At 58.2% G+C, this 21,900-nt stretch overlaps 2 protein-coding genes across 5 annotated transcripts; one reads left to right on the forward strand and one right to left on the reverse strand.

Annotated features, from left to right (window-relative positions):
- Positions 1–634: 634 nt before the first annotated feature.
- CRELD2 (cysteine rich with EGF like domains 2) lies at positions 635–9,020 on the reverse strand. Of its 3 annotated transcripts, XM_064491345.1 has the most exons (11): positions 8,701–9,019; positions 8,228–8,310; positions 7,604–7,714; positions 7,257–7,348; positions 6,565–6,741; positions 5,021–5,116; positions 3,775–3,858; positions 2,729–2,824; positions 2,105–2,251; positions 1,525–1,595; positions 635–914 (listed from the first exon to the last, which is right to left on the reverse strand). In XM_064491345.1, exons 1-10 carry the CDS (start codon positions 8,839–8,841, stop codon positions 1,567–1,569), a joined length of 1,056 nt encoding a protein of 351 aa, XP_064347415.1. In that variant the 5' UTR covers positions 8,842–9,019; the 3' UTR covers positions 635–914; positions 1,525–1,566. The 3 variants fall into 3 exon arrangements, with proteins under 3 accessions (XP_064347415.1, XP_010979935.3, XP_064347416.1); XM_010981633.3 differs by lacking the exon at positions 1,525–1,595 and having other exon boundaries at positions 8,701–9,020; XM_064491346.1 differs by lacking the exons at positions 1,525–1,595; positions 3,775–3,858 and having other exon boundaries at positions 8,701–8,984.
- A 167-nt stretch (positions 9,021–9,187) lies between these two features.
- Positions 9,188–18,397, forward strand: ALG12 (ALG12 alpha-1,6-mannosyltransferase). 2 transcript variants are annotated; one of them, XM_031463489.2, is made up of 11 exons: positions 9,188–9,340; positions 9,966–10,111; positions 11,316–11,652; positions 11,722–11,854; positions 13,455–13,628; positions 14,297–14,491; positions 15,207–15,310; positions 15,738–15,961; positions 17,580–17,749; positions 17,826–17,901; positions 18,027–18,397. In XM_031463489.2, exons 3-11 carry the CDS (start codon positions 11,485–11,487, stop codon positions 18,256–18,258), a joined length of 1,476 nt encoding a protein of 491 aa, XP_031319349.2. In that variant the 5' UTR covers positions 9,188–9,340; positions 9,966–10,111; positions 11,316–11,484; the 3' UTR covers positions 18,259–18,397. The 2 variants fall into 2 exon arrangements, with proteins under 2 accessions (XP_031319349.2, XP_031319351.2); XM_031463491.2 differs by lacking the exon at positions 13,455–13,628.
- Positions 18,398–21,900: the final 3,503 nt, after the last annotated feature.

Consider the following 21,900-nt stretch of genomic DNA (forward strand, 5'->3'; position numbering starts at 1 on the left):
CCCGGGGTAGAGTCCCACCTGCCCAGGCTCACCCCAGTGCCCAGGTGAGTGACCAGCTCGTGCTCGGAGAGCATCCAGACAGCCAGAGGGCATGCGGATGCTGTGGTCAGCAGTGCCAGGACAGTGGGAAACATTTATATGGATGGGAGTGAGGCCTGGGGGGCAGGGAAGTGTAGGTGAGGGGGAGCGGCCAGACTGCACGGGGCAGGCGTCAGGGGCGTTGGGAGACCCAGCGCTCACTGGGGGGCAGCCCTGGAGGGGAGGCCCCGGTCTGACCACCACAGAGTGGTGAGAAAACCCTGGGCGGGGGGAGGGGAGTGCGGTCCGTGGGGCCTTTTTCTCAGAATTCTGCCAGTTCTGCGGGAAGAACTGCTCCTGGGGTTTACAGCAGACTTCCACTGCAGCTCAGCTCCCCTGCTGGGCCCCTGCCCACACTCACTCTAGGGGGCCACAAGTTGGGCCCTGAAACCCGCTCAGTCGTGGTGGTACCGATGGTGCTTGCGAGCCTGCAACGGGGGGGGGGGGGCAGGGGGGAGGGGGAGCCCCCAGGGACAGCAGAGCTGCTGGGCTCGGTGACCCGCAGGACAGGCTCCATTTCAGAGCTCCTGTTCTTAAAGGGACAGACCCGTGCTGGTTCTGACTACCTGCAACGGCCAATTTTATTATAAAGAACAGTATCAAAATATATGAATCTCTTGAAGAATCACCAAGGAACGCAGCTTTTTAAAGGGCCAGACGGGCACCAACCACTTCAAAGGCAGAGTCCGCCCGACCGTCCCCCGGGCGCAGGGCTGCCGCGGCTGCCCGTCGGGCACTGGTCTGATAACTCGGAGTGCAGGCGCGGCTTCCGGCACAGGGCGCGTGTCATAAGTCTTCGCGGGAGGGCGGCGGTGCGGGGTTTTCTTCTGTGGCTTCTGTCAGAAAACAAACAGATCATTCGGTGAAGTCCTGGCGTGAGAGACTCTTGAGGACGTGGCCACAGGGCTGGTGCTGGATGCAGCAGGGTGGAGCCGGCCCGCCCCGGCCCTGGGGTGGCACCAGCTCCCTCCAGGGGCGGCGGCCATCCCAGAGCCACTGTACCACTCTGGGGTGGGAGGTGGGAGACAGGGAGCTGGGGAGGCGTCCCCGACATCAGCCCAGAGAGCCTGTGTGATGGGGAGGGGCGAGGGCGGGAGGTCCCCGGGACAAGGGGGGGGCAGGGGGAACATGGCCGAAGCCCCTCCTCGCCCGGGCCTGCTCTCTGCCGAACAAGCCCCTCTGTCCTTGTTGCCTCGCCGTCACTGCAGCGCGTCCGCATGGATTCACTTCTGTTTATTCTTTATTCTCCGTCCTGCTGGGGACTCAGAGAGCTTCTGGCATCTGACTCAAGTCTTACTCCTTCTGGAAAACTCTCAGCCATTGTCTGAACATTGCTTCCTTCACGTTCTCCACATTCTTCTAGAACTTCTGAGACTATCATGAGAACGGTGTCCCCCACCCCCAAAGGTGCTGACGTCCAGCCTCTGCACCGTGAACGGGACCTGCCTTGGAAACAGGGTCTTTGCAGGTGATCAAGTTAAGGTGAGGTCATTGGGGCCTGATCCAGGGATGTGTCCCTGTAAGAAGAGGAAACTCTTGGACACACACCCGGGGAGAGGGCCACGTGACAACAGAGGGAGGGGCTAGGGGGCCGCAGCTGCACGCCCAGGAACTCCGAGAATCTGGAAGAGGCAGGAAGCATCCTCTCCGACGGGTTTCAGAGGGAGGCAGCCCTGCCGGCTCCTCAATCTCAGACGTCCAGCCTCCAGGACGGGGAGACAGCGGTCTCTGTGGCTGACACGCCAGGCTGCGGCGCTCTGTCACGGCTGCCCAGAGCTCCCACGGAGACCACCTGCCTCTGCCTCCCCCCACGCTCTCTGCGGGGACCAGTGCAGACCTTCCTTTCCGTCCCTCCGTCCTCTTGTGCAGCAGCCCCCCAGGGTTTGTACCTGCAGAGTTCTACCTCTTGTCTTGCAGGCACCCTGGCCACCACCATCCCAGAGCCACTCTGTGACTTTCTAACTTGGGACCAAGTGGCCAGCGGACCCAGACGCCACTCGGAGGGCCGGGCGGGCCTCACACTCACCGTCCCCTGCGGGCCGCGTCTGCACGCAGGCGTCCTCGGCCTCCTCGAAGCCCTCGGGACACACACAGACGAAGCTCCCGGGCGTGTTGTAGCAGTTCTCATTCCTTCTGGGACAGATGCCCCCTGCGTGCGCACACTCGTCCACGTCTAGGAGAAGACAGCTCGCTCAACACACGCCCGGGACCGTGGGACTCAAGCCGCCAGGACTCACTCGCACACAGAAAGCACAGAGACTGGAGAAGCCCCGTCGGGAAAGGAGTGGGGGAGAATTTAGCAGGACCTCAGAGGCCTGGCCCTCGGTGGGGACAAAGGCATACAGTCTGGCAGACGACGGCGGGGGCTCGGTGGCCTCTCCAGTGGGGTCTAGCCGGGCCTCCACCTGGAGGCTGACATGCAGCCACGGGGCCGCGTCACCAGGAGCTGAGGGGGCAGTGCCCTGGGAACACCAGGACCAGACCCCCAGCCCCTGCCCGTGGCCTCTGCGAGCCCAGTCCCGACCCCGCAGCACTTGCGAAGCAGGCTTTGCAGGAAGAGCCCAAGCCCAGGGCCCCGCCCCGCCAGCAGCTCGCGGGGCTGTGCACGTCACGGCCCCAGAAGGCCCCGTGGCCGCACGGCAGCACCGACCTGTGCACTGGCCGCTCTCTTTAGCGTAGCCGGGGACGCACTCTTTGCAGTGTCCGGGGCCCTTCCCCGTGCAGCCCACGCAGGTGGGGTCACACTCTGGGAACAGAGGGAGAGAGGTGGACTGAAACCCTGCAGGCCTCAGACCAGTGTCCTTGCCCGTCGGAGGGGAGTGCGCAGTGCGTTCTCAGCACCCCGCCTCCCTCCCTGGAGAAGTGTGAACTTGCTTGAACGGACCATCAGCACCAGGTCCCTCAGGGGCCAGGACGCAGCGACAGGGCTGGGGCCGCAGTGCTTGAAGCGACCCTTCCGTGACCCTCTGTGGAGTGGAAGCAGCAGCTCTTCTCAAAACAAAGCCCCTCTGCTCATGACCCTGCTGACTCGCCTGCTAGGAGCTCAGTGCGGATGATAGCTGGGCTCAGTCCACTCTGAGGGCATCTCCTTGGAGACACGTCTCCACAAATGTGGAAACGCTGGGCCACCAGCGTGGCCACGGACTCGGGGAGCAGCCTCACCTGCTGCCGGTGGGAGAGGAGCTGCCACGACCTTCGGGGAAGGGCGGGGGCCTACAAGCCATGTTCCCTTGAACAGAGCCACTTGGAAATTGAGCCAAAGAAAATAATGAAGAATGTGAAAAGCTCTACCTGCGGGGTCATCACAGTTTGTAACCGTGGGAAAACCTGGGCGATTTAAATACTCAACAACATGGGTTGTTAGAGAAAATTCCACAATAGCGGTAGCTCCAAAACAACTGACAAAGTAGGAAGCGCGGTGAACAAAGGTGGTCCCAGGGTGGTTGAGGGAAAAGATACGAGCACGAGTCAGAGCAGCGAGCACGGGAGGCCCCTCCGGGGAGGGGCAGGCCGTCTCCTTCTTCCCACTTACTTGCGTTCTCTGACTTTTTTTGGCAAACACCTGTTATTGAGTTGCCACGTTAAACAGAGGTCACGCTGACAAACCACACAGGAGCGTCTCAACAAGAAAAAATGGGACCATGCAGGACTTGGAGGCGACCCACCCCAGGGAGCCCCGGAGAGCCGGGTGGGCACCTTCGCACACGAACGAGCCGCTGACGTTCTCGCAGTACTGCGTGTCGCCGCAGGGGGGCGTCTCCGCCGCGCATTCGTCCACGTCTGGAACACAGCAGCACGGCCGTGAGCACAGGCCCCTGGACCACCTTCCAGAGGGCACAGGTGCTGGCTGCTCACAGCCTGCGGCCAGGGCTGGCCTGGGCAGAGCGGTGACCACCGCCTGGAAGGCGTTTTGATGGCCGTCCTGGGAGGCCTCTTGTGTGCAGGGCCAGCAAGGAGGGGCCGCTGTGAGGGACAGACGGCTGACCCATGAGCACCCCGCACTTCCACATGGCCTTGATGAAGCCCCAAGTCTGGGCTGATGAGGCCACTCCCCTCTCCACTTAATTTGGGACAGAGCCCAGAGGCCCCAGAGTTGCGTGAGGCCAAGCAGCTGTGAGGGGTGAAACCAAAACTGAGGCCACGGTGGGAGGAGGAGGCCCCCGCCTCCACCTGCCCCCTGCCCCACCTGCCAGCACCTGGGCCTGAGGAAAGGCTCCTTGGCAGGGCCAGACCCCCCAGACCCCGTCAGCCCTTGGAGTCGGGGCTCTGGGACGCTGCGGGGCTAGGTCTGAGGTCCCTGCTCATAGGCGGTGGCCCTAGCTGCCTGGGCGGGGTTGGATGGAGGGCTATGGGCCCAGCGCCAGGGCTGGAGGCCTCGGGACCCGAGGGCCGCGCAGAGGCCAGCGCAGGGGAGCGCCAGGAAGGCCACGCCTCCTCCCTGCGATGCGCAGCTGACTTCTGACTTCTGACTTCGACGGGGCGCCTGTGTGGCTGCAGGCCAAGGGGAGGGCTGTGCCTCTGCTTCCCGTATGCCATGCACCCCGGCAGGCCCTGCGGGCACCCTGCCTGTGCTAATCCCATCCTAACCATAGCCAGGGGCCACCCTCTCCCCGCTGCATCCCCTTGTCCCCTGGCATCTGTCTCTTTTATGACACCAGGGCACATGGGGCCACAGTTGGCACAAGTCCCAGGTTTCCCTCCTGGGCCCTGAGCCAACAAGACCAGGGGGCCACCTGATGGCAAGGACTGGTGCAGGGGCCACCCTCCCCGCCCAGTGTCTAGGCTGCGTCCAGCCCCCGGCAAGGTCGCACTCAAGTAAATCTTGCCTCCACAGCGGGACCCTTAAAACACAATCAAGAACATCCGAGCCTCCCTCCCCACAAGTCCAGGACGGGCAGAGAGCACGGCGGGGTGTCCTGAGGGTCGCTGGGCGGAGCCTTACCCACGCAGGCGCCGTCCTCCCGCGCCCAGCCCGCCTCGCACTGGCTGCAGTCTCTGCTGGTGGGGCCCGTGCACGTCTTGCACGACTCGTCACAGGCTGGAAGGCAGAGGGGATGTCTGTCCATATGCATGAACCCCGTTCTCAGCAGTGAACACAACGCAAAGGTTGTTCCAGAAGTTAGGAATTACATTCATCAGGGTGACAAGAAAAACCGAAAACAAGCAAAAAAAAGCCCCAGGGAAGCAAGATTCACCCAACAGAAAAACCTGCTTACATACTTAACGATATTCCTAGGCTTAACGAGAAAAGACAATCCATGGGGTCTCTGGTGTCCACAAGCGAGACAATTCCTAGCAAATGAGGACTCCAAGGGACTCTTTTATAACCTGCAGAGGGAACGACCCAAACGCCGGGGCCCACGCCCAGCTGGGCGAGCACGTGCCACCGCCAACGCGCAAGGGCGCCCCAGGGTCCGGGAAAAGACTGGGTGTGAGAATCATAGCGGCCCGGCCTTCCAGGCGGCAGCGCGTTCATGGCAGGGAGCATCCCAGAGGGCGGCAGCCCCACCACCAGCAACAGCGTGAGAATTCAACATGACTGCCGACGCCAAAAAAACCCCAAAGTGTTCCTGTACATCAGTGACACCAACGGGAAAACGTATTGGGAAAGGGTGCCCCTCGTGCCTTCCTCTGCGGATTTACAAATCCGTGCCCGCTTGAGCTGCGTCTAGAGGCGCAGGTCCAAGATGCTCACTCTGGGCTGATGCAGCCTCAGGAGTAGGGCACAGGCCTCCCCCACGTGAATGGTCAGTGTGGCTGGTCACAGCTGAGAAGGTGACCCAAGGGCCCATCTCAAGACTCACGGGGGAAGCCTAGGATGCTGGCCAGGGCACCTCTGAAGACCAGGTAGGAGGGCCTGCTTTAACCGACACCAGGGTAACCAAGACAGTGTGTCCTCTAGAAGGGGATGTGGGGGCCAGGAGGTCACCCTGTGTGGCCTCTGGCGTCCTCTCTCTCATCTCACCATCCCGCCTCACGCACTGATTCGGGCTTCCCTCTGCTCACTCCCAGACCCTGAGCCCCAGGGACCGCGGGCATATCTGGCCTCTGCGCCCCGTAGCATGCTGAGGACGCCAGCAGGGCACTCTAGGGCCAGCCGTCCTGCCGGGACCATCTCCGGGAGAGCAGGCTTGTGCCACAGCAGCCCGGGCACAGGTCACAAAGCCCCGAGAGCAGTGTGGACAGAGCAGAACTGAAGACCCAGTGCTGTCGGCCCTCTGAGTTCTCCTCCAGGAGGACGCTGGGAGGTAGGGGCTGCACTCTGCCCTCCTGGGGATGCGGGGGGGAGGGGAGGGGGGGCGGAGGGGGAGGGATGCTAAGGGACGGGAAGTGCTGGTCCCCTCATCTCCCTCTCACAGTCCCCAGGGGCCTGCGTCTCCCCAAAGCTCCCAGGAGTCTGGGTGAGAGGTCATCAGTGCCCCTGCTCCCGTCCACGCAGCAGCTCGGGAAAGGGGCTGCTCCTGTGTGCCTCCCGGACGGCGGTACCTGTGCAGACGCTGTGGGTGGCGTTCCTCAGCGCGCTGAAGTACCCGGCTGTGCAGTCGGTGCACAGTGGCCCCTGGTAGCCCAGGTGGCACTGGCAGGTCCCGTCCCCCTGTCTGCTGCCGTCTCCACTGCAGAGGCCATTCCCGCTGCAGGGCCGCTCGGACCCGCCTTGGCACGCTGTGGGGACACCAGCCCTGCTCAGAGTGCACCCCGGGCCGTGTTCTCACGCAGAGGAAGTGTCCCTCACTCAAGCGACATGGTCATGCTCAAAACAGCTTTCTGGGTCTCCTGCTGAAATCCAAGCCCTCCTTTACCCCGGAAGCAACTGTGGTTCTGTCTGAGGAGCACACAAGCCCCTGGGCAAGGGGTCTGGAGAAGCTGTGACACCTGGGGTCTGCAGGCCCAGTGGGTGGCCCTCGTGGGAGCCCAGCGCACTTAGACACAGGAGAGCGAGGACACCCTGCTGTGGCCACAGGCCAGCAGGGAAGGCAGGAGTGGTCGTGGCCAGTGGGGGCTCTGGGCTCCAAGACTGTGCCCTTCGCCCAGGTGACCAATGAATGACTTTGGTGACACCAGGGCAGTAAACCACAGAAGGCCCCAGGTTCCCTCCCACGCCTCTGCCCACCTGGGAATCACGACAGGGATAGCAGGGATGATGCAGGACACTCGAGGGTCCCCACGGAAAAACGTACCCAGGCAGTCCGGCCCGTAAGTTCCTGGAGAACAACAAACTTTCAGTGTTTTCACACAAAACCATTCAAATAAGTCAGGATACTTCTTCTTCCTATGGGTTTTAAAAAGCGTTCACTACATCTCACACAACAGATTTCCTTAAACAAAAACTCAGTTGAACGTAAAACGTGCTCCTGAATATCCCAGGGTCTGGGAAGCAGACACTTCTCGCTAATCTCGTCAAGATCACTGCACCCCGGGAATGAAAGACCGGAATGCGGGAACTCCTACTGCTCTGATGTCTCTAAATCTGACTCGACTTCAGAAGCGAGTCGTCCCGGTGCTGGCCCCCAGCGTGGGCACTCACAGCTGCAGCCACCAGGCCTCCAGATGCTCCTCATGCTCCTCCACCAGCTGGTTGCACTCGAAGTCGCTGCTCCCACACAGGCCCTCCACAATCTCCAGGAGGCGGACCTCGCTGAAACACAAGGCCGTCAGCGCCGCGAGGCCGGGGGAAGGTGCGCCTTGGTGCTCACTGCCCGCTCTACAATGACGTCCTGAGGCCCTGCCTGTGCCAGGCCAGGACTACGGTGGCAGTTTAGTGAAAAAAGACCCTAACGAACACCCCAGCTGCAGCTGGGGGTAGTCACTACCTGGCAAAGAATTAAACGTGGAGGGCAGGGGTGCTCAGAGAGGCCTGTCCATCCTTGGACTGGGACACCAGGTGTCAGGCTCTGCCAAAGGAAGCAGCAGAGGGGCAGTGGGGGAGGGGGTTAGCCCCATCTGTGCTTTTAAAAGACCACCGTGTCTGTTGTGCAGAGAGTGGGTGGGACAAGCCAAAAGGCTAGTCAGGGCCAGCACACCAGTCCCAGCCCCAGGCAAGGCCAGGTGACTGTGACCGTGTCAGAGCACCCCTCTGTGTCTGTCAGCGCTCCCAGGACACCTCAAGCACCAGAGGCAGGTGCCAGACGGGTGAGAGTAGTCTGCTCACCTGAACTCGTACTTGGACAGTGTCTTTTCCTCCCAAGCTGTGTTTCCACCGCCGAAGTTCTTCTTTGCTGTGTCCACCATTCCCTGCGGGGAGAGGGCAGCACAGAGCTCAGCACTGCTGCCTCGCCCCTGTCCACGGCGAGATGACTTGAGTCCACGGCGGGGGTGACTCTACCGCACTGCACAGTGGCCCTTGTCCATGGCACAGTGACCACGGTCCGTGATGAAGTAACCCTGGGTCAATGGCAAGGTAACCCCGGTTCCACAGCAGGGGCGACCCCGGTCCATGGTGAGCTGACACTGGGTCCACAGAGGGAGTAACCCCAGTTCCAGTGGGGCAACTCTGGATCCATGGCGTGGTGACTCAGGTTCATGGCGGAAGTGACCCCAGTCCATCATGGGGGTGACCCAGGTCCGTGGTGAGGGGACCCTGGCCCACCCCCGGCTCTGTGTCCCTGCACGGTGACCGCCCACCTGGTTGAACTTGTCCACCAGCTCCCGGCAGCGCTTGCAGGGCGTCGGCTTCTTGGTGGCCTCGCCGGGCGGCGGCGGCGGCAGCAGCAGCAGCAGCAGCAGCAGCAGCAGCCCCAGCGCGGCCGGGGCCCGCGGGAGCATGGCGGGCCGAGGCGCACAGCGCTGCGAAGGCGCGGCCGCGCGGGCACTGGCCAAGGTCCAACAAGAACCGGCAGAGCGATCCGGCCTCCGGCCACCCACCGGCTCCACAGCGCCGGCCGTTCCCGGGGCTACTTGACGACGCCGGCCGGGGTCCCGCCCCGCGCCAGGCCTCGCGCCGCTATTGGTCTCCTGGTCCTCATGTGGCCCAATCCGAGCTCGCCACGAGAGCGACCAATAGGAAGGCCCCGGGTCAGCGTCCCGTCGGGAGGGGTGGACGCAGGAGGCGTGGCGGGCCGAGCCCGCCCCTCGCGAGCACCGCCCTCGGCGGCCATCTTTACGCCGGGCAGGCGGGTGCCCGCCGGGACGGCAGCCGGGCTTTCGCGGCCATGTTAGGATCGGGCAAGGGCGTCGCCTCTGTTCTCCGTTTCCACCGCCCCGCTTCCGGCCGAGGGCAGCCCAGGCGGCCGCGCTTCAGGGGACAGCGCCGTGGGCGGAGGAGGTCAGCACGCGCGGCTGGGGCTGTCGGGGCTCTCGGGGCGGGCTGCGGCGACCCCAGGCTCGCGCTGTCGCAGCGCTCCTCGGGCCTCACCCTGCGTGTCCGCGCGGGACGGTCTCCGGGCCTGCCCCATCGGGGGTTCGTGCTCCTCTCCTGGGGTCGGGCTTCTCTCCTGGGGGTTCGGGCTCCTCACCTGAGGGTCGGGCTCCTCTCCTGGGGTCGGGCTTCTCACCTGGGGAGCCGGGATCCTTTCCTGGGGTCAGGCTGCCCCCCTGGGGCCTCATCAGCATGTCTCTGGGGGCCCGGGAATCTGTGTTTCCCCACGTGCCTGAGGCAGCTGGCTCTGGAACCCGTGGTTTACACAGGAGAACTGAGATGAGCGCTGTCTGGGTTTTAGTGGGGTGTAACTGCCGAAGGAAGAAGTACAAGGGTAGGAAGTTTTCTCTGACCTCTGGCTGGCCTAATGTGCACCAGATGGTTTGTGTTTCCAGCCAGGGATTAATAACGTGAACATTATTTGACCAGTTTCAGTAGGGACCTTAGAATCCAAATGGACTTTCCTAACCTGAGATGCCACCGTTCTGTAAACTACATTTGTTTGAATCGTGGTCTGTTCTTGCCTATATAGGTCTGCGGGGACTGCCGGCTCCTAGCTGACCTGGGACAGCTGCGAGCCCCTGTCCGGGTCCTGCCAGGCAGCACTGGCACACGTGCTGCGGAAGCTTGGTTTCATAGGTGCTTCCTGTTTCTTTCAACTTTTTCTCACCTCAAACGGTAAGAAGAACAGAGAGCTGAATATGAAAGTTCTGTGGTGTCTTTGGTTTTACTGGACTTTAAAGCACTGACGTACTTTTAATGTAAGCGTAAGCGTGTGTGATGAGGTCCACGTTGAAGAGTTTTTACTGAATTTCTTCTTCAGCTAGTCTCTTGGGCATCAGTGCACCAGGCTCTGCCGAGACAGCAGTGGTCAGGACGAGAGCCCAGCAGGGGAGACAGAGGCGCCTTTTCATTCAGCACCGTGGATGCTGCTGTGGTGCCCAGAGCCCACCCTTTTGTCCCCGTACTTCCCCCACCTCCCCGCCACCACTGCTGTACCAGACACGACTCTGCTCCCTTCTCACCGCACTTCTGAATTCCCCACTTGCTATCTGTGGAGAGCACAGACTTCATAAATCTCCCTCGACCCAAAAAGTACTTTCAACAAACGGGAAGCACTGTGGTTTTGTCCTTTTTTGCTTCTGGTCCTTCTGATTTTGATCAAATAAAAGCAAAACTGTTTTAAGAAAAGCCAAGAAAAAGAGTTTGCTGTCTCCCCCAACTCCACCCGCCCCAAACTGAAAGCTCTTGGTCTCCCATGAGTAGGAACTGCCCTGGAACTTCCATGGTTTTCCCAGGAAGCTTCGTGCCATGGGGTGCCCCCCAAAGTCCTGTTGGGGTTTGGGTGGTCTCCTGCAGGCATGTCTGCCTGCACCCCCACCCCTAGAACGCACTCATGCTTTTTACCACTACTTGTTTGTGTTGAGCTCCCTGGGGCTCCACGTGGCTCCTGGGGTGAAGTTTAGAACATGGCAGGGCAGGTGTCCACTGCCCCATCTCACTGTCCCCTGTGTGCAGGGCTTTGCTGATGCCCTGGGCCCTGTGTCCCACCTCCTGCCTTCTCCAGGCTGCCCCTCTGTCCTCCAGATGCACCCCACCTCCGCTTCACTCTACTGCAGCCACTGCGGGGGCCAAGCCCAGGTTTTCTCCTACCTCCTGACAGACTGGATGGAGCTTCTTGAGTGGATCGGGGTGTCATCCTGCCGCCCTCCAGAGGTTGCGCAAACCCGGGGCCCAGCTGCACAATGGACTAGAGCTGGGTTCTGCAGCCAAAGTCCTGGGAAAGTATTCACACAGCTTGAAGCATAAGATAGCTAGTTAAAGTAAGACAGCTTCTGGAGTGTGATTTTTCTTTACACATTCTATTTTGACGTACTTTCAGATTTACAGAAGTTCCCGCAATTGGAAGGATTCCCACTTAGCGTTCACGCACATCTCCTGGATGTTAACTCCGGTGTGAGTTCTGAAGCTTGGGAACCTGCGTCTTGTTTCTGAACGCGGAGAGTGGCAGTGCGGACAGTGGATGAAGGCCTGTGAGGCTGGAGCGCAGAATGGCTGGGAAAAAGCCGCCGGGCCTGGGTGGGCAGCACCGGCTCCTGGGGCTGCTGGTGGCTGTGGCTGCCGTGCACCTGGTCATCTGCCCCTACACAAAGGTGGAGGAGAGCTTCAACCTGCAGGCTGTGCACGACCTGCTCTACCACCGGCTGGACGTGGGGAAGGTGAGGCCTGCATCCGAGCGCGTCGTCCCCTGATGCCCGGGGCCCGCTGACCCTCCCTTCTTCCTGCAGTATGACCACCTCGAGTTCCCCGGAGTGGTCCCCAGGACGTTCCTCGGGCCGGTGGTGATTGCGGCTCTCTCCAGCCCTGCAGTTTATGTGCTCTCCCTGTTGGAAATGTCCAAGTTTTATTCTCAGCTAGTAGGTAAGGGGGTCTTCCCATGAAGACAGAATGAAGACTTGTGTGACCGGTCACGCAGGTGGAGGCTCCCTCACACAGGAGCGTCCATCTGTTGGGATCTTGGCTGTGCTGGCTCCTGCACGGGGTGCTTCAGAGCTGGGCTCAGATGGCAGCCTTCCCTGGGCTGTGCCCTGCGGCTGCGGTGGGGGTGACGGGCCCCCTCCCTGGGCCGGTGCAGGAGCAGGTGGGAGCGCCGCCTGGGGAGCCCCATCCCGTGAACAGAAGCCTCACATTTCACCGCACAGAGGTTGCCACCGATGGGCTCTGTGCAGGTCATTCTGGAACTTTCCCTGTGCCCACACAAATTTTTTTAAACCAAATTTCAAACATTCTATACATACTGCTCTGCAGCCTCCTTTTTAGCCAACAATTGCCATCTTCCCATTCCAGTAAATTTTTATCACATCTGTACCCAGATCATATTTGGATTTCCCAGCTGAGCCAAACACATCTTATGGCTGGTTTATCTGGCCTGTGCGTAGAGCTTTAAAAAAATCCAAGTTCCTGGACAGATGAGGAAATGGAAGTTCACCATCACTCTGGGGCAGCTAGATAGGCTGTTCTGGTTGTGTCGGGGGTGCCGGGTGGCCCTGGACTGGAGAACTGAGGCCGCGTCTGAGCCTCGGATGTTGGGAAACGTGGCCCTGGAGGTGTCAGCCAGGTGGCGGGGCTGCTGTTGCAGGCCAGTCCTGCCCTGCCCAGCAACCGAGCGCCTGGGAGCCCCTGGCCCGGAGCGGCCAGTCACAGCGCAGCTTCAGGGTCGGGCTGTGGGGGTCCAGCTGCTTTTCCCCTACGCCCAGCCGTTTATACTTTTTTTTGACAGTTTTAAGAGTGCTTATTGTTAAATAAACAATGTGAGAGGACTTGAAAGGTGGCCTGCCACACCTAAAGTTAGTATCAAGTAAACCGCAAAATGAAGAAATTCACCTTCTTGTCACTAGTTTGAGTAAGAAAAGATACTGTCACCTCAAATTGATGCACTGTAGTCTATGATCTGTTTTGCACACCTTTCTTTTTGAAGTCTAGTTGATTTACAGTGTTGTGTCAGTTTCAGGTGTGCAGCACAGTGATTCAGTTACACATACATACACACATATATGTATTTTATGTCTTTTCATTGTACGTTATTATAAGATATTGAATATAGTTCCCCATACTATGCAGTAGGACCTTGTTGTTTACCTACTTTATATACAGTGATTTGTATCTGCAAATCCCAAACCCCCAATTTATCCGTCCTCACCTTCCCCCTTTGGTGACCACGAGTTTGTTTCCTGTGTCTGTGAGTCTGCTTCTGTTCTGTAAATAGGTTCATTTGTGTCACTTTTCAGACTCCACACATAAGTGATATCATACAGTATCTGTCGGTCTCTGGCTCACCTCACTTAGTGGGACGACCGCCAGGTCTGTCCACATTGCCGCCGTGGCCTCATCTCGTTTTTGTGGCTGATAGGCCAGCCCGTCCTTGTACCCAGGCGAGTGGGCTCTCTGGGGGCTGCTTCGCCGTCCCCCGGGCCCAGCGGCACCGCGCACTGCCGTGGCACACGGCACCGTCTCTGTTCAGTCAGGGCCGTCCTTGGACTTGGCGTGATTTCCGGGCTCTGGACCTTACAAAAAGAAGTGAGGCGGCAGTTCGGGGCCACGGTGGCCACCATGTTCTGCTGGGTGACAGCCTCGCAGTTCCACCTGATGTTCTACTGCACGCGGACGCTCCCCAACGTGCTGGCCCTGGCCGTGGGTATGTCCTGTCCTGTCAAGGGGGAGGGGCTGCTCCCCGTGCTGGGCTTGGGCACACCCGCCAGGCTGCAGGTGCGTGGCGTTCGTTGAGGTGTCTGCCTGTTGAAAGCTGCTCTGCACTGTGTGCGCGGCTCAGAAGTGCTGGGCAGGGAGGCCCGTGAGGGAGCGGGGCTCTGTCCTCAGTGACTGAGGGTTGCCTTCCCGGCTCAGCGCAGGTGGGTGCACATCTGCCCTGGAGCCGTGGGGTCCTCTAGGGCTGAGTGACCCAGCCGAGTGACTTGAGCTGGTCTGTGGACAGTGAGCCTGGGAGGAAGGAAAGCCACGTGCAGAGCAGGCGGGGCAGCTCTGTTCGGGTTCTAGGGGTGCCCCGGTGGATCGGGGAGCTGTGGTGCTCTGGGAGCTGAGGGAGGCCTGGCCCTCTCCACGCCTGGAGCAGGGACCTCTGAGGGATGTGGCGGGAGAGGTGAGGGCAGAAGTGCTAAGTGGGGGCCAGCAGGCGAGGGTGGACATCGGTGTCAGGGGTCCGCGCCCACGAGGGCTGCAGAGTGGCCTCGGCCTGTGCAGTGGGGCGGGATGTGGGCCAGCTGGGGGCGGGCGTCGGTGTCGGTGGGTCCTGCTGTCTCCGAAGGGTTCTGAGTGGCTTTCCTGCACCTGTGCCCCCACCCGCAGTCCTGCCGGCCCTCACCGCCTGGCTGCAGCAGAAGTGGGCCCGCTTCATCCGGCTCTCGGCGCTTGCCATCCTGGTCTTCAGGGCCGAGCTCAGCCTGCTCCTGGGCCTCGCGCTGCTCCTGCTGCTCTGTTCGGGGCGGGTGTCCGTGGCCAGGGCCCTGCGCTGCGCCGTGCCGGCCGGGATCCTCTGCTTGGGTGAGTGAGGGTCTCCGGGGCTGCGCTGACCGGAGCCTGGGCTTTGTCGTTTTACAAAGACGAGAGAGGGGTGGGGGGTTAGCTCAGCTGGGAGAGCACGTGCTTAACATGCACGAGGTACTTGGTTCGATTCCCAGTACTTCCATTTGAAAAAAAAAAAAGACAAAGACAAGAGAAAGAAACTTGGGACGTTTTCTTGTTTTTGTTTTTTCATTAAGTAAAATTACCTTAAGGGGGTGGGTCTGGCTCAGTGGTAGAATGCGTGCTTAGCATGCACGAGGTCCTGGGTTCAGTACCCCATACTTCCGTTAAGTAAATAAGTAAATAAAGAACCCTAATTACCTCCCCTGCAAAATAACAACAAAAAACTCAAAACAAAAGCAAAAATTACCTTAACCTTCAGTGGTATTAAGACGTCTTAATGTTCTTACTATTCTGCCCAAGTGTCCCCCGTGAGGCACCCCCCGACCCTGGCTGCCTGGGGTCTCCATTGGCGCCTTGGCCAGGCCGGGTGGCCATGACGGACCCACATGAAGCTGCTCATTTGGGGATGGAGGGCCCGATGCCTCAGCTCCTTCAGGTGGAGCTGCTGGTGGCCCGTGGTCTCTGTGCTGACGGAGGTACTTCAGGGGGACGTTCTCCTGGGACCTGGACTCATCGTGGCCTGAGTTCCCTGGTGGCCGTGTCCTTCCCTAAGGAAGTCTTGTCTCCCCAGGACTGACGGTGGCTGTGGACTCCTATTTTTGGAGATACCTTGTGTGGCCAGAAGGAAAAGTGCTTTGGTACAACACCGTCCTGAACAAAAGTTCCAACTGGGGTGTATCCTTCCGGCATCTCTGTAAGACAGCCTGCGGGCAGCTCGGAGCCAGGGCTGCTCCCCTCCTGGGCCGGGTCCTGCTCCACGTGGAACCACCACGTGGCTTTCACAGACCTCGCTTCTCCTTTTGTCCTCCTGAGAATCCGCTGTCTTTGACCGTTCTGTTGTGAACGTTTAGACACACCCACGGACAGGAGGCGGCGATGAGTCCCCAAGGCGCCTGTCACCCTTTGTGGTGAGATGATGCGGGAGAGGTTACAGGGCCCCGCGGGCCCCACCCGCCATCCATGGCCCCGGGTGCTGGTGCGGGTGCAGGGTCACCGCCCGGGGGGCGCCTGTGGGGCCCTGCCTCCCTTGCCACTCTTGGCTCCTCGCATCCTGGGGATGTGACAGGCTGGCATGTGGTGTCCTTAACCCTCCCGCCCGCAGACCTCCCCGCTGCTGTGGTACTTCTACTCGGCTCTGCCCCGCGGCCTGGGCTGCAGCCTGCTCCTCGTGCCGCTAGGCGCAAGGGACAGGAGGGCTGGGGTGCTGCTCCTGCCGGCGCTGGGCTCCGTGGCCCTGTACTCGCTCCTCCCGCACAAGGAGCTGCGGTTCATCATCTACACCTTCCCCCTGCTCAACATCGTGGCCGCCAGGGGCTGCGCCCGCCTGTGAGTGCCACCCGCCTCCCAGTCCCCTGGGATGGCTTCACTGGTTCGTAAGGGGCAGATTTAAGGTACACCGTGTTCAGCTGGGTGCCTGTGTCCAAGGAAGGCAGCCTGGTGTCTCCATGGTGATGGCGCTGGGCCAAGGCCAGGCCAGGACCCACCAGGCGCCGACCAGGGGCTCTGCCTGGTCCTGTCTTCTGTCCGTCTGGATGTGAGTCTCCACACGGAACACGGCTGTGCTAACCGTACAGGGCTTGGTCACTCAGGAAGGATGCTCACACGCTGGCTGGGGCATAGGGCAGCCAGGTAGGGAGCTCAGTGTGTTGGGCCCTGTGTGGTCAGCGGATCAGTCAGGTGGAGGGTTTAGGTACAGAGTGTTTGTCCGGGCGGGTGGATGGGCCGGAGGAGAGGGAAGGTTGGTGAGGTCCTTTCTGCACCATGTGGAAGCCAAGGCTTGGGGCCCGAGGGGGCAGGGCAGGGGCTACTGAGCGACAGGCCCAGGCTGTGGGCGGGGCAGCCACTCACTGGGGAGCAGGGCCACAGGTCACTTGCTGTGATGGGAACCGGAGGCTGACGCAGCACCTTGGCCAGTGGCCCTGCGGTGGCCCCTTGTCTGCCCTGCCTTCCAGAGAACACCTGTCAGGCAGGAGGCGCTGTCCTGGCCCCTGGCCCCTGGCTGAGGTGCTTGCTGGCTGCTGCTCTGACTCCTTGTGGGTGAGCCGGGCACCCAGCGCTCAGAGGGTGCAGACCCGGCAGAGACTGGACCTCAGGCCGGGGGTGGGGACCTTGCACAGGAAGGTGGGGGCGTCGGGATCAGCACAGCCAGTGTGGGGAGCAGTGTGGGCTGTGTTCAGCAGTAAGCTGCGTTGGGGGAGGGTCCTGTGTGACCTGGAGTCAGCTTCCTCTGAACACAAGGCCTCCAAGTGCTGGGGGCTGGAGCAGCGGGCCAGTCGCGGGACTGGGCCTGGATCTGCCTTGTCCTCCCACCCGGAGGAGAGAAGGGCATGTGCTCGTGTCTTTGGCAGAGGCTGTGGGCCCTCTGAGAGTCGTCCTAGGTCCTTGAAGTAGTCAGCTGGCGGGTTTGCACTCAAAGGACAGAGAGAGGATTTGTAATCCCAAAGTTTCTAGAGTCACTGCTCGTGCGGACGCAGGTGCTGGCAGGAGCACACGGGCTGGCCGCCCAGGGGCGCAGCCTCACAGGGGTGGGAAAGGTGTGGAGCTTGAGGACGTGTCTTAGCAGGGTGGGTGACGGCGCCCGTGCTGAGGTGCCGGGCCTGAGTTTGGTCAGGGGTCCAGCCCGAGTTTACAGGGCCAGCGACCTTGCTGTCCAGGACAGACGGTGAGTGTCCTGGTCCCTGTGGGCCTCACACCTCTGCCTGCGCAGCAGATCCTCTTGGCTCCACCATGCCCCGGGCTGCGCAGGGTCGGCCTGGAGGCTGTGCTCTGAACTAAGTAATGATGGGGACACTGGAAGGTCTCATGTGAGTTGGAAATTGGCCTCTGGGCGGGATTTCAGAGAGAAAGGTCCCCTGTGCCCGCTTGGTGAGAACTCTGGTTCGGCCTGGGTGACGGTTCTTGCTGCTGCTGGCGCCCTTCCCCTGGTGTCTCTGCTCTTTCCCAGGCTGAACAACTATCAGAAGTCCTGGCTCTACAAAGTGGGGTCGCTCCTCGTGGTGGGGCACCTCATGGTAAACGCAGCGTACTCGGCCACGGCGCTGTATGTGTCCCACTTCAACTACCCGGGCGGCGTGGCCCTGCAGAGGCTGCATGAGCTGGTGCCACCCCGCACAGGTAGGTGCGCAGCCCTCGGGACCAGCCGGCCCCAGCACCGGCTTGTGGCTCTGACGGGGCGGATGCATCCCCGCAGGTGTCGTTCTGCACATCGACGTGGCTGCTGCGCAGACGGGCGTGTCTCGGTTTTTGGAGGTCAACGGCGCCTGGAGGTATGTCCTGCAACGGGGCTGTGGGTGGCGGCTCTCCCCGCAGAGGCGGAACCCGGGGTCGGGGGCATGCAGGGTCAGGGCCAGGGGGCTGGCGCTGCCCTCTGCAGGCTGTGTCTTCCCCGCAGGTATGACAAGAGGGAAGGTGTGCAGCCCGGGTCAGAGCAAATGCTGGCCTACACCCACCTCCTCATGGAGGTGGCGCCCGGTCCCCTGGCCCTCTACCGGGACTCGCACCGGGTCCTGGCTAGAGTCCCAGGCACCACCGGGCTGAGTCTGAACCTGACCAAACTGCCTCCCTTTGACGTCAACCTGCAGACAAAGCTAGTGCTTCTGGAGAGGCTCCTCAGGCCTTCCTGAGGAGAGGGCCCTGGCGCTCGCAGGCGCGCCGACAGTGGGATGGCCCACGGAAACGGCCAGAGAACCGCAGATGTGTGCCCAGAGGGCCCCGTCCACGCTGCCCGCCGCTCAGGAGAACCAGGGGCTGGCACCGCTGCCCAGGGTGACGCTGGCCACAGCGCTGTTTACCACCCAGACTGACTGCTGTTTGTGACCGTGGGACGTGGACCTGCCCCCTGCCTCGCGGAGCTGCTTTTAGGCTGCACACCGCAGCCTCCCGGACTGAAAGGTGTAAACTCCAGCTCGGCACCTGCACCCTGCGCCGCAGGGCGGGTCCTCCCTTGTGGTCCCAGCTCTTCTGTCTCAGATGAGGTTTTAGGAGGTAACATGTTCAAAAAGAATGAGAATAAAGTTTTACACGTTTTCTCACTAGCGGCCTTACGATAGTCATGCTCCCAGAGACGGCCTTGCCTGGGGTTGGTTTTAGAGATGATTTGGGCACTTTTCCACTTGGCTGAACAAGCATTTATCAAGGTCCCGAAGTGCATGTGACACTGCCAGGCCCAGAAGATGATGCAGAGAACTGGGCATGCTTTATACACACTACACACGTGTGTAAAGACGAGTGGTTTTTTTTTTTTTTTTGAGCTATTCGAGAGTAAGTTGCTTATAGCTCGGCATGGACCCTTGTCCCGGGAAAGAGGTGGTGGCCTTCCACACCACGAGTTACTGTCTTTTCCATGGGAGCTGGCGGCGGCCAGTGCAGACACCTGCTGCCAACAAGGAGGGCCCTCCGCCCTCCGTGATGCGGTGCCAGCTGGTGCTTCCTGCTGTGGCCTGTCTGCGGCACTCCATGCCTGCCGCTCGTGGCCCCGCCTTCCCCGTGTATCTGTCATCACAGTATTTACTATTTGTCTGTTAATGGCAGTTCTTTGCTCAGATGTTGGCACCTGGTGATCAGCCCGCGTGGGTGGGCTGTTGACCTTGATAGCTGCCTTGGTGGTTTAATCTTCATTTCCCTATGAAGTGAATTTGAATGTCTTCATTCAAAAACCGATGGTGTAAGGGCCATCTATTTTTGTAAATTGTTTGAAGGAGGGGAATGTATATAGCTCAGTGATAGAATGTATGCTTAGCATGCACGAGGTCCTAGGTTCAATTCCCAGTACCTCCATTAAATAAATAAATAAATAAATAAATAAATAAATAAACCTAATTACCTTCCCCCCAAAATTAAAAAATAAAAATAAATGAAAATTAAAATAAAATAAAAAGTCATCACTATTCCGAAGGTCATCTAGGATTTATTTCTCCTATGTTATCTTCAAGGAGTTTTATAGATTTGCATTTTACATTTAGGTAAGTGATCCATTTTAAGTTAATGTTTGTGAATCATGTAAAGTCTGTGTCTAGATTCTTTTTTGCACATAGATGTCCTATTTTTAAAATGCCATTTGTTGAAAAGATGATATTTATTCCATTTATTGCTTCTGCTTCTTTGTCAAAGATCAGTTGTCTATATTTATGTGGGCCTGTTTCTGGGCTCTCTTTTCTGTTCCATTGACCTATCTGCCTATTCTTTTGCTAAATTCCACTGTCTTGGTTACTATATAGCTTAATAGTTAGTCTTGAAGTCAGGTAATGGCAGGCTTCCAACCTTGTTCTTCTCCTTCAGTATTGCATTGGTTAGTTTGAGTCTTTTGGCCCTCTATATAAACTATAGAATTGGTTTGTCAATATCCACAAAATAACTTGCTGAGGTTGATTGAGATGGGATTGATCTACAGATTGAGTCAGAAAGAACTGACATCTTGACAATTTTGAGTCCATGAACATGGGATGTCTCCACATTTATTGGGTTCTTTCACTTTACTTTGTTCTTTTCTTTGTATAAGCTTGTACATATATTTTATTAGATTTATGCTTAATATTTCACTTTTGGGGAGCTAGTTTAAATGGTATTATGTTTTTAATTCCAAATCCCACTTGTTCATTGCTGGTCTGTAGGAAAGCAAATGACTTTTGTATGTTAACATGTATCTTGCATCCTTATTATAATTGCTTATTAGTTCCAGGAGTATTTTTGTTGATCCTTTTGGAATTTCTACATAGATGATCATGACATTTGTAAACAAAGACAGTTTTACTGCTTCATTCCCAAAAGGTATGCATTTTATTTCCTTTTCTTGTCTTATCGCATTAGCTAGAACTTCTAGTTGGAAGTTGAAAAGGAGTGGTGAGAGGGGACATCCTTGCATTGTACCTGATCTTGTGGGGTAGTTTTGAATTTCTCACCATTAAGCATGTTACCTGTAAGTATATTGTTATCTGTGAATATATTAGCTGTAAAATATTCTTTATCAAGTTGAGAAAGTTCCCTGCTATGCCTAGTTCACTAAGAGTTTTATCATCAATGGCTGTTGAATTTTGTCAAATGCTTTTTCTGCATCTATTAATATGGTATGTGATTTCTCTCTTTTAGCCTGTTCATTTGATGGATTACATTAGTAATTGTCTAATGTTGAACCAGACTTGCATCCTGGGATAAAGCCTGCTTGGTTGTGGTGTATAATTCTTCTTATATATTGTTGGACTTGATTTGCTAATATTTTGTTGAGGAGTCTTGCAGACACATGGGTCTGCAGCTTTCTTTTCTTGTAATGCTTTTTGTCTGGTTTTGATATTAGGGTAATCCTGGCCTCAGAGAATGAGTTAGGAAGTATTTCCTCTGGTTCTGTCCCCTGAAAAAGAATGCAGAGAACTGGTATATTTCTCCTTAAATGTTTGGTAGGATTCACCAGTGAAGCCATCTGGGCCTGGTGCTTTCTGTCTTGGAAGATTATTCATCCTTGATTCAGTTTCTTTAACTGATAGAGACCTATTCAGATCATCTACTCCTTGTGTGACTTTTGGCAGATTGTGTCTTTTTAAAAATGGGTCCATTTTATTGAGATTGTCAAATGTGAGCACAGTTTTTCATAATATTCTTTTGTTATCCCTTCATGTCCATGTGATGTAGTGATGACTCCTGTTTCATTTCTGCTATCAGTAATTAGTGTCATTTCTCTTTTTTTCTGTTACTCTGACTAGAAGCTTATTAATTTTATTAACCAATAAAATAAAGGGGTGGCGGTGCCACCATGGCCAGTGAGAAATGCCAGAGGCCAAGCAGCCTGAGATCAGTGCTTGGGAGGGCAGCCTAACACCCAAGTCTGGAGGCCATTCGGAGCAGGGGGGTTTCCACGAGGGGGCCGGGCACGGGGTGTCAAGGATCTGAGTAGGGTCCGAGGACACCGGGGGAGGGGCATCAAGACAAGGGGATTCATCAAACAACTGTCTCTAGGGTCATGAGAGACAGGCCGAGAAGGAGCTACAAAGTGTGGAAAGGGGGAAAACCAGAATGGCCCCTGGGTGTTGGATCAGAGTTGGTGCCACAAAGTCACGGTTCTAGCGTACGCGGACACAGAAATAAATACAGCGTAGATATAAGTTAAGTACATGCGCTGAGAATCCAGGAGCGGGAACAACACCCGGTGGCCTGCCCTTGGTTGCTAACCCTCAGGTCCCTTGGAGAAATGCCTCATTCTGGACGGGGCAGGGGAGACAGAAGATGAGTCAGGAAGACGTCATCCCCCAGAAAGGAAAGAGTCTCACGGAATGATG

Source organism: Camelus dromedarius, chromosome 11, assembly GCF_036321535.1.
Source record: "Camelus dromedarius isolate mCamDro1 chromosome 11, mCamDro1.pat, whole genome shotgun sequence".
Lineage (NCBI taxonomy): Eukaryota > Metazoa > Chordata > Mammalia > Artiodactyla > Camelidae > Camelus > Camelus dromedarius.

Coding starts and splice junctions, on each gene's coding strand:
- ALG12 (XM_031463489.2), top strand. CDS start 11,485: ATGGCTGGGAAAAAGCCGCCGGGCCTGGGTGGGCAGCACCGGCTCCTG. Junction 11,653..11,721: donor ACCGGCTGGACGTGGGGAAG/GTGAGGCCTGCA, acceptor TTCTTCCTGCAG/TATGACCACCTCGAGTTCCC. Junction 13,629..14,296: donor CGTGCTGGCCCTGGCCGTGG/GTATGTCCTGTC, acceptor CCCCACCCGCAG/TCCTGCCGGCCCTCACCGCC.
- CRELD2 (XM_010981633.3), bottom strand. CDS start 8,841: ATGCTCCCGCGGGCCCCGGCCGCGCTGGGGCTGCTGCTGCTGCTGCTG. Junction 5,117..6,564: donor CACCCACAGCGTCTGCACAG/GTACCGCCGTCC, acceptor TCTGCCTTCCAG/CCTGTGACGAGTCGTGCAAG. Junction 2,825..3,774: donor CGGCTCGTTCGTGTGCGAAG/GTGCCCACCCGG, acceptor CTCTGTTCCCAG/AGTGTGACCCCACCTGCGTG.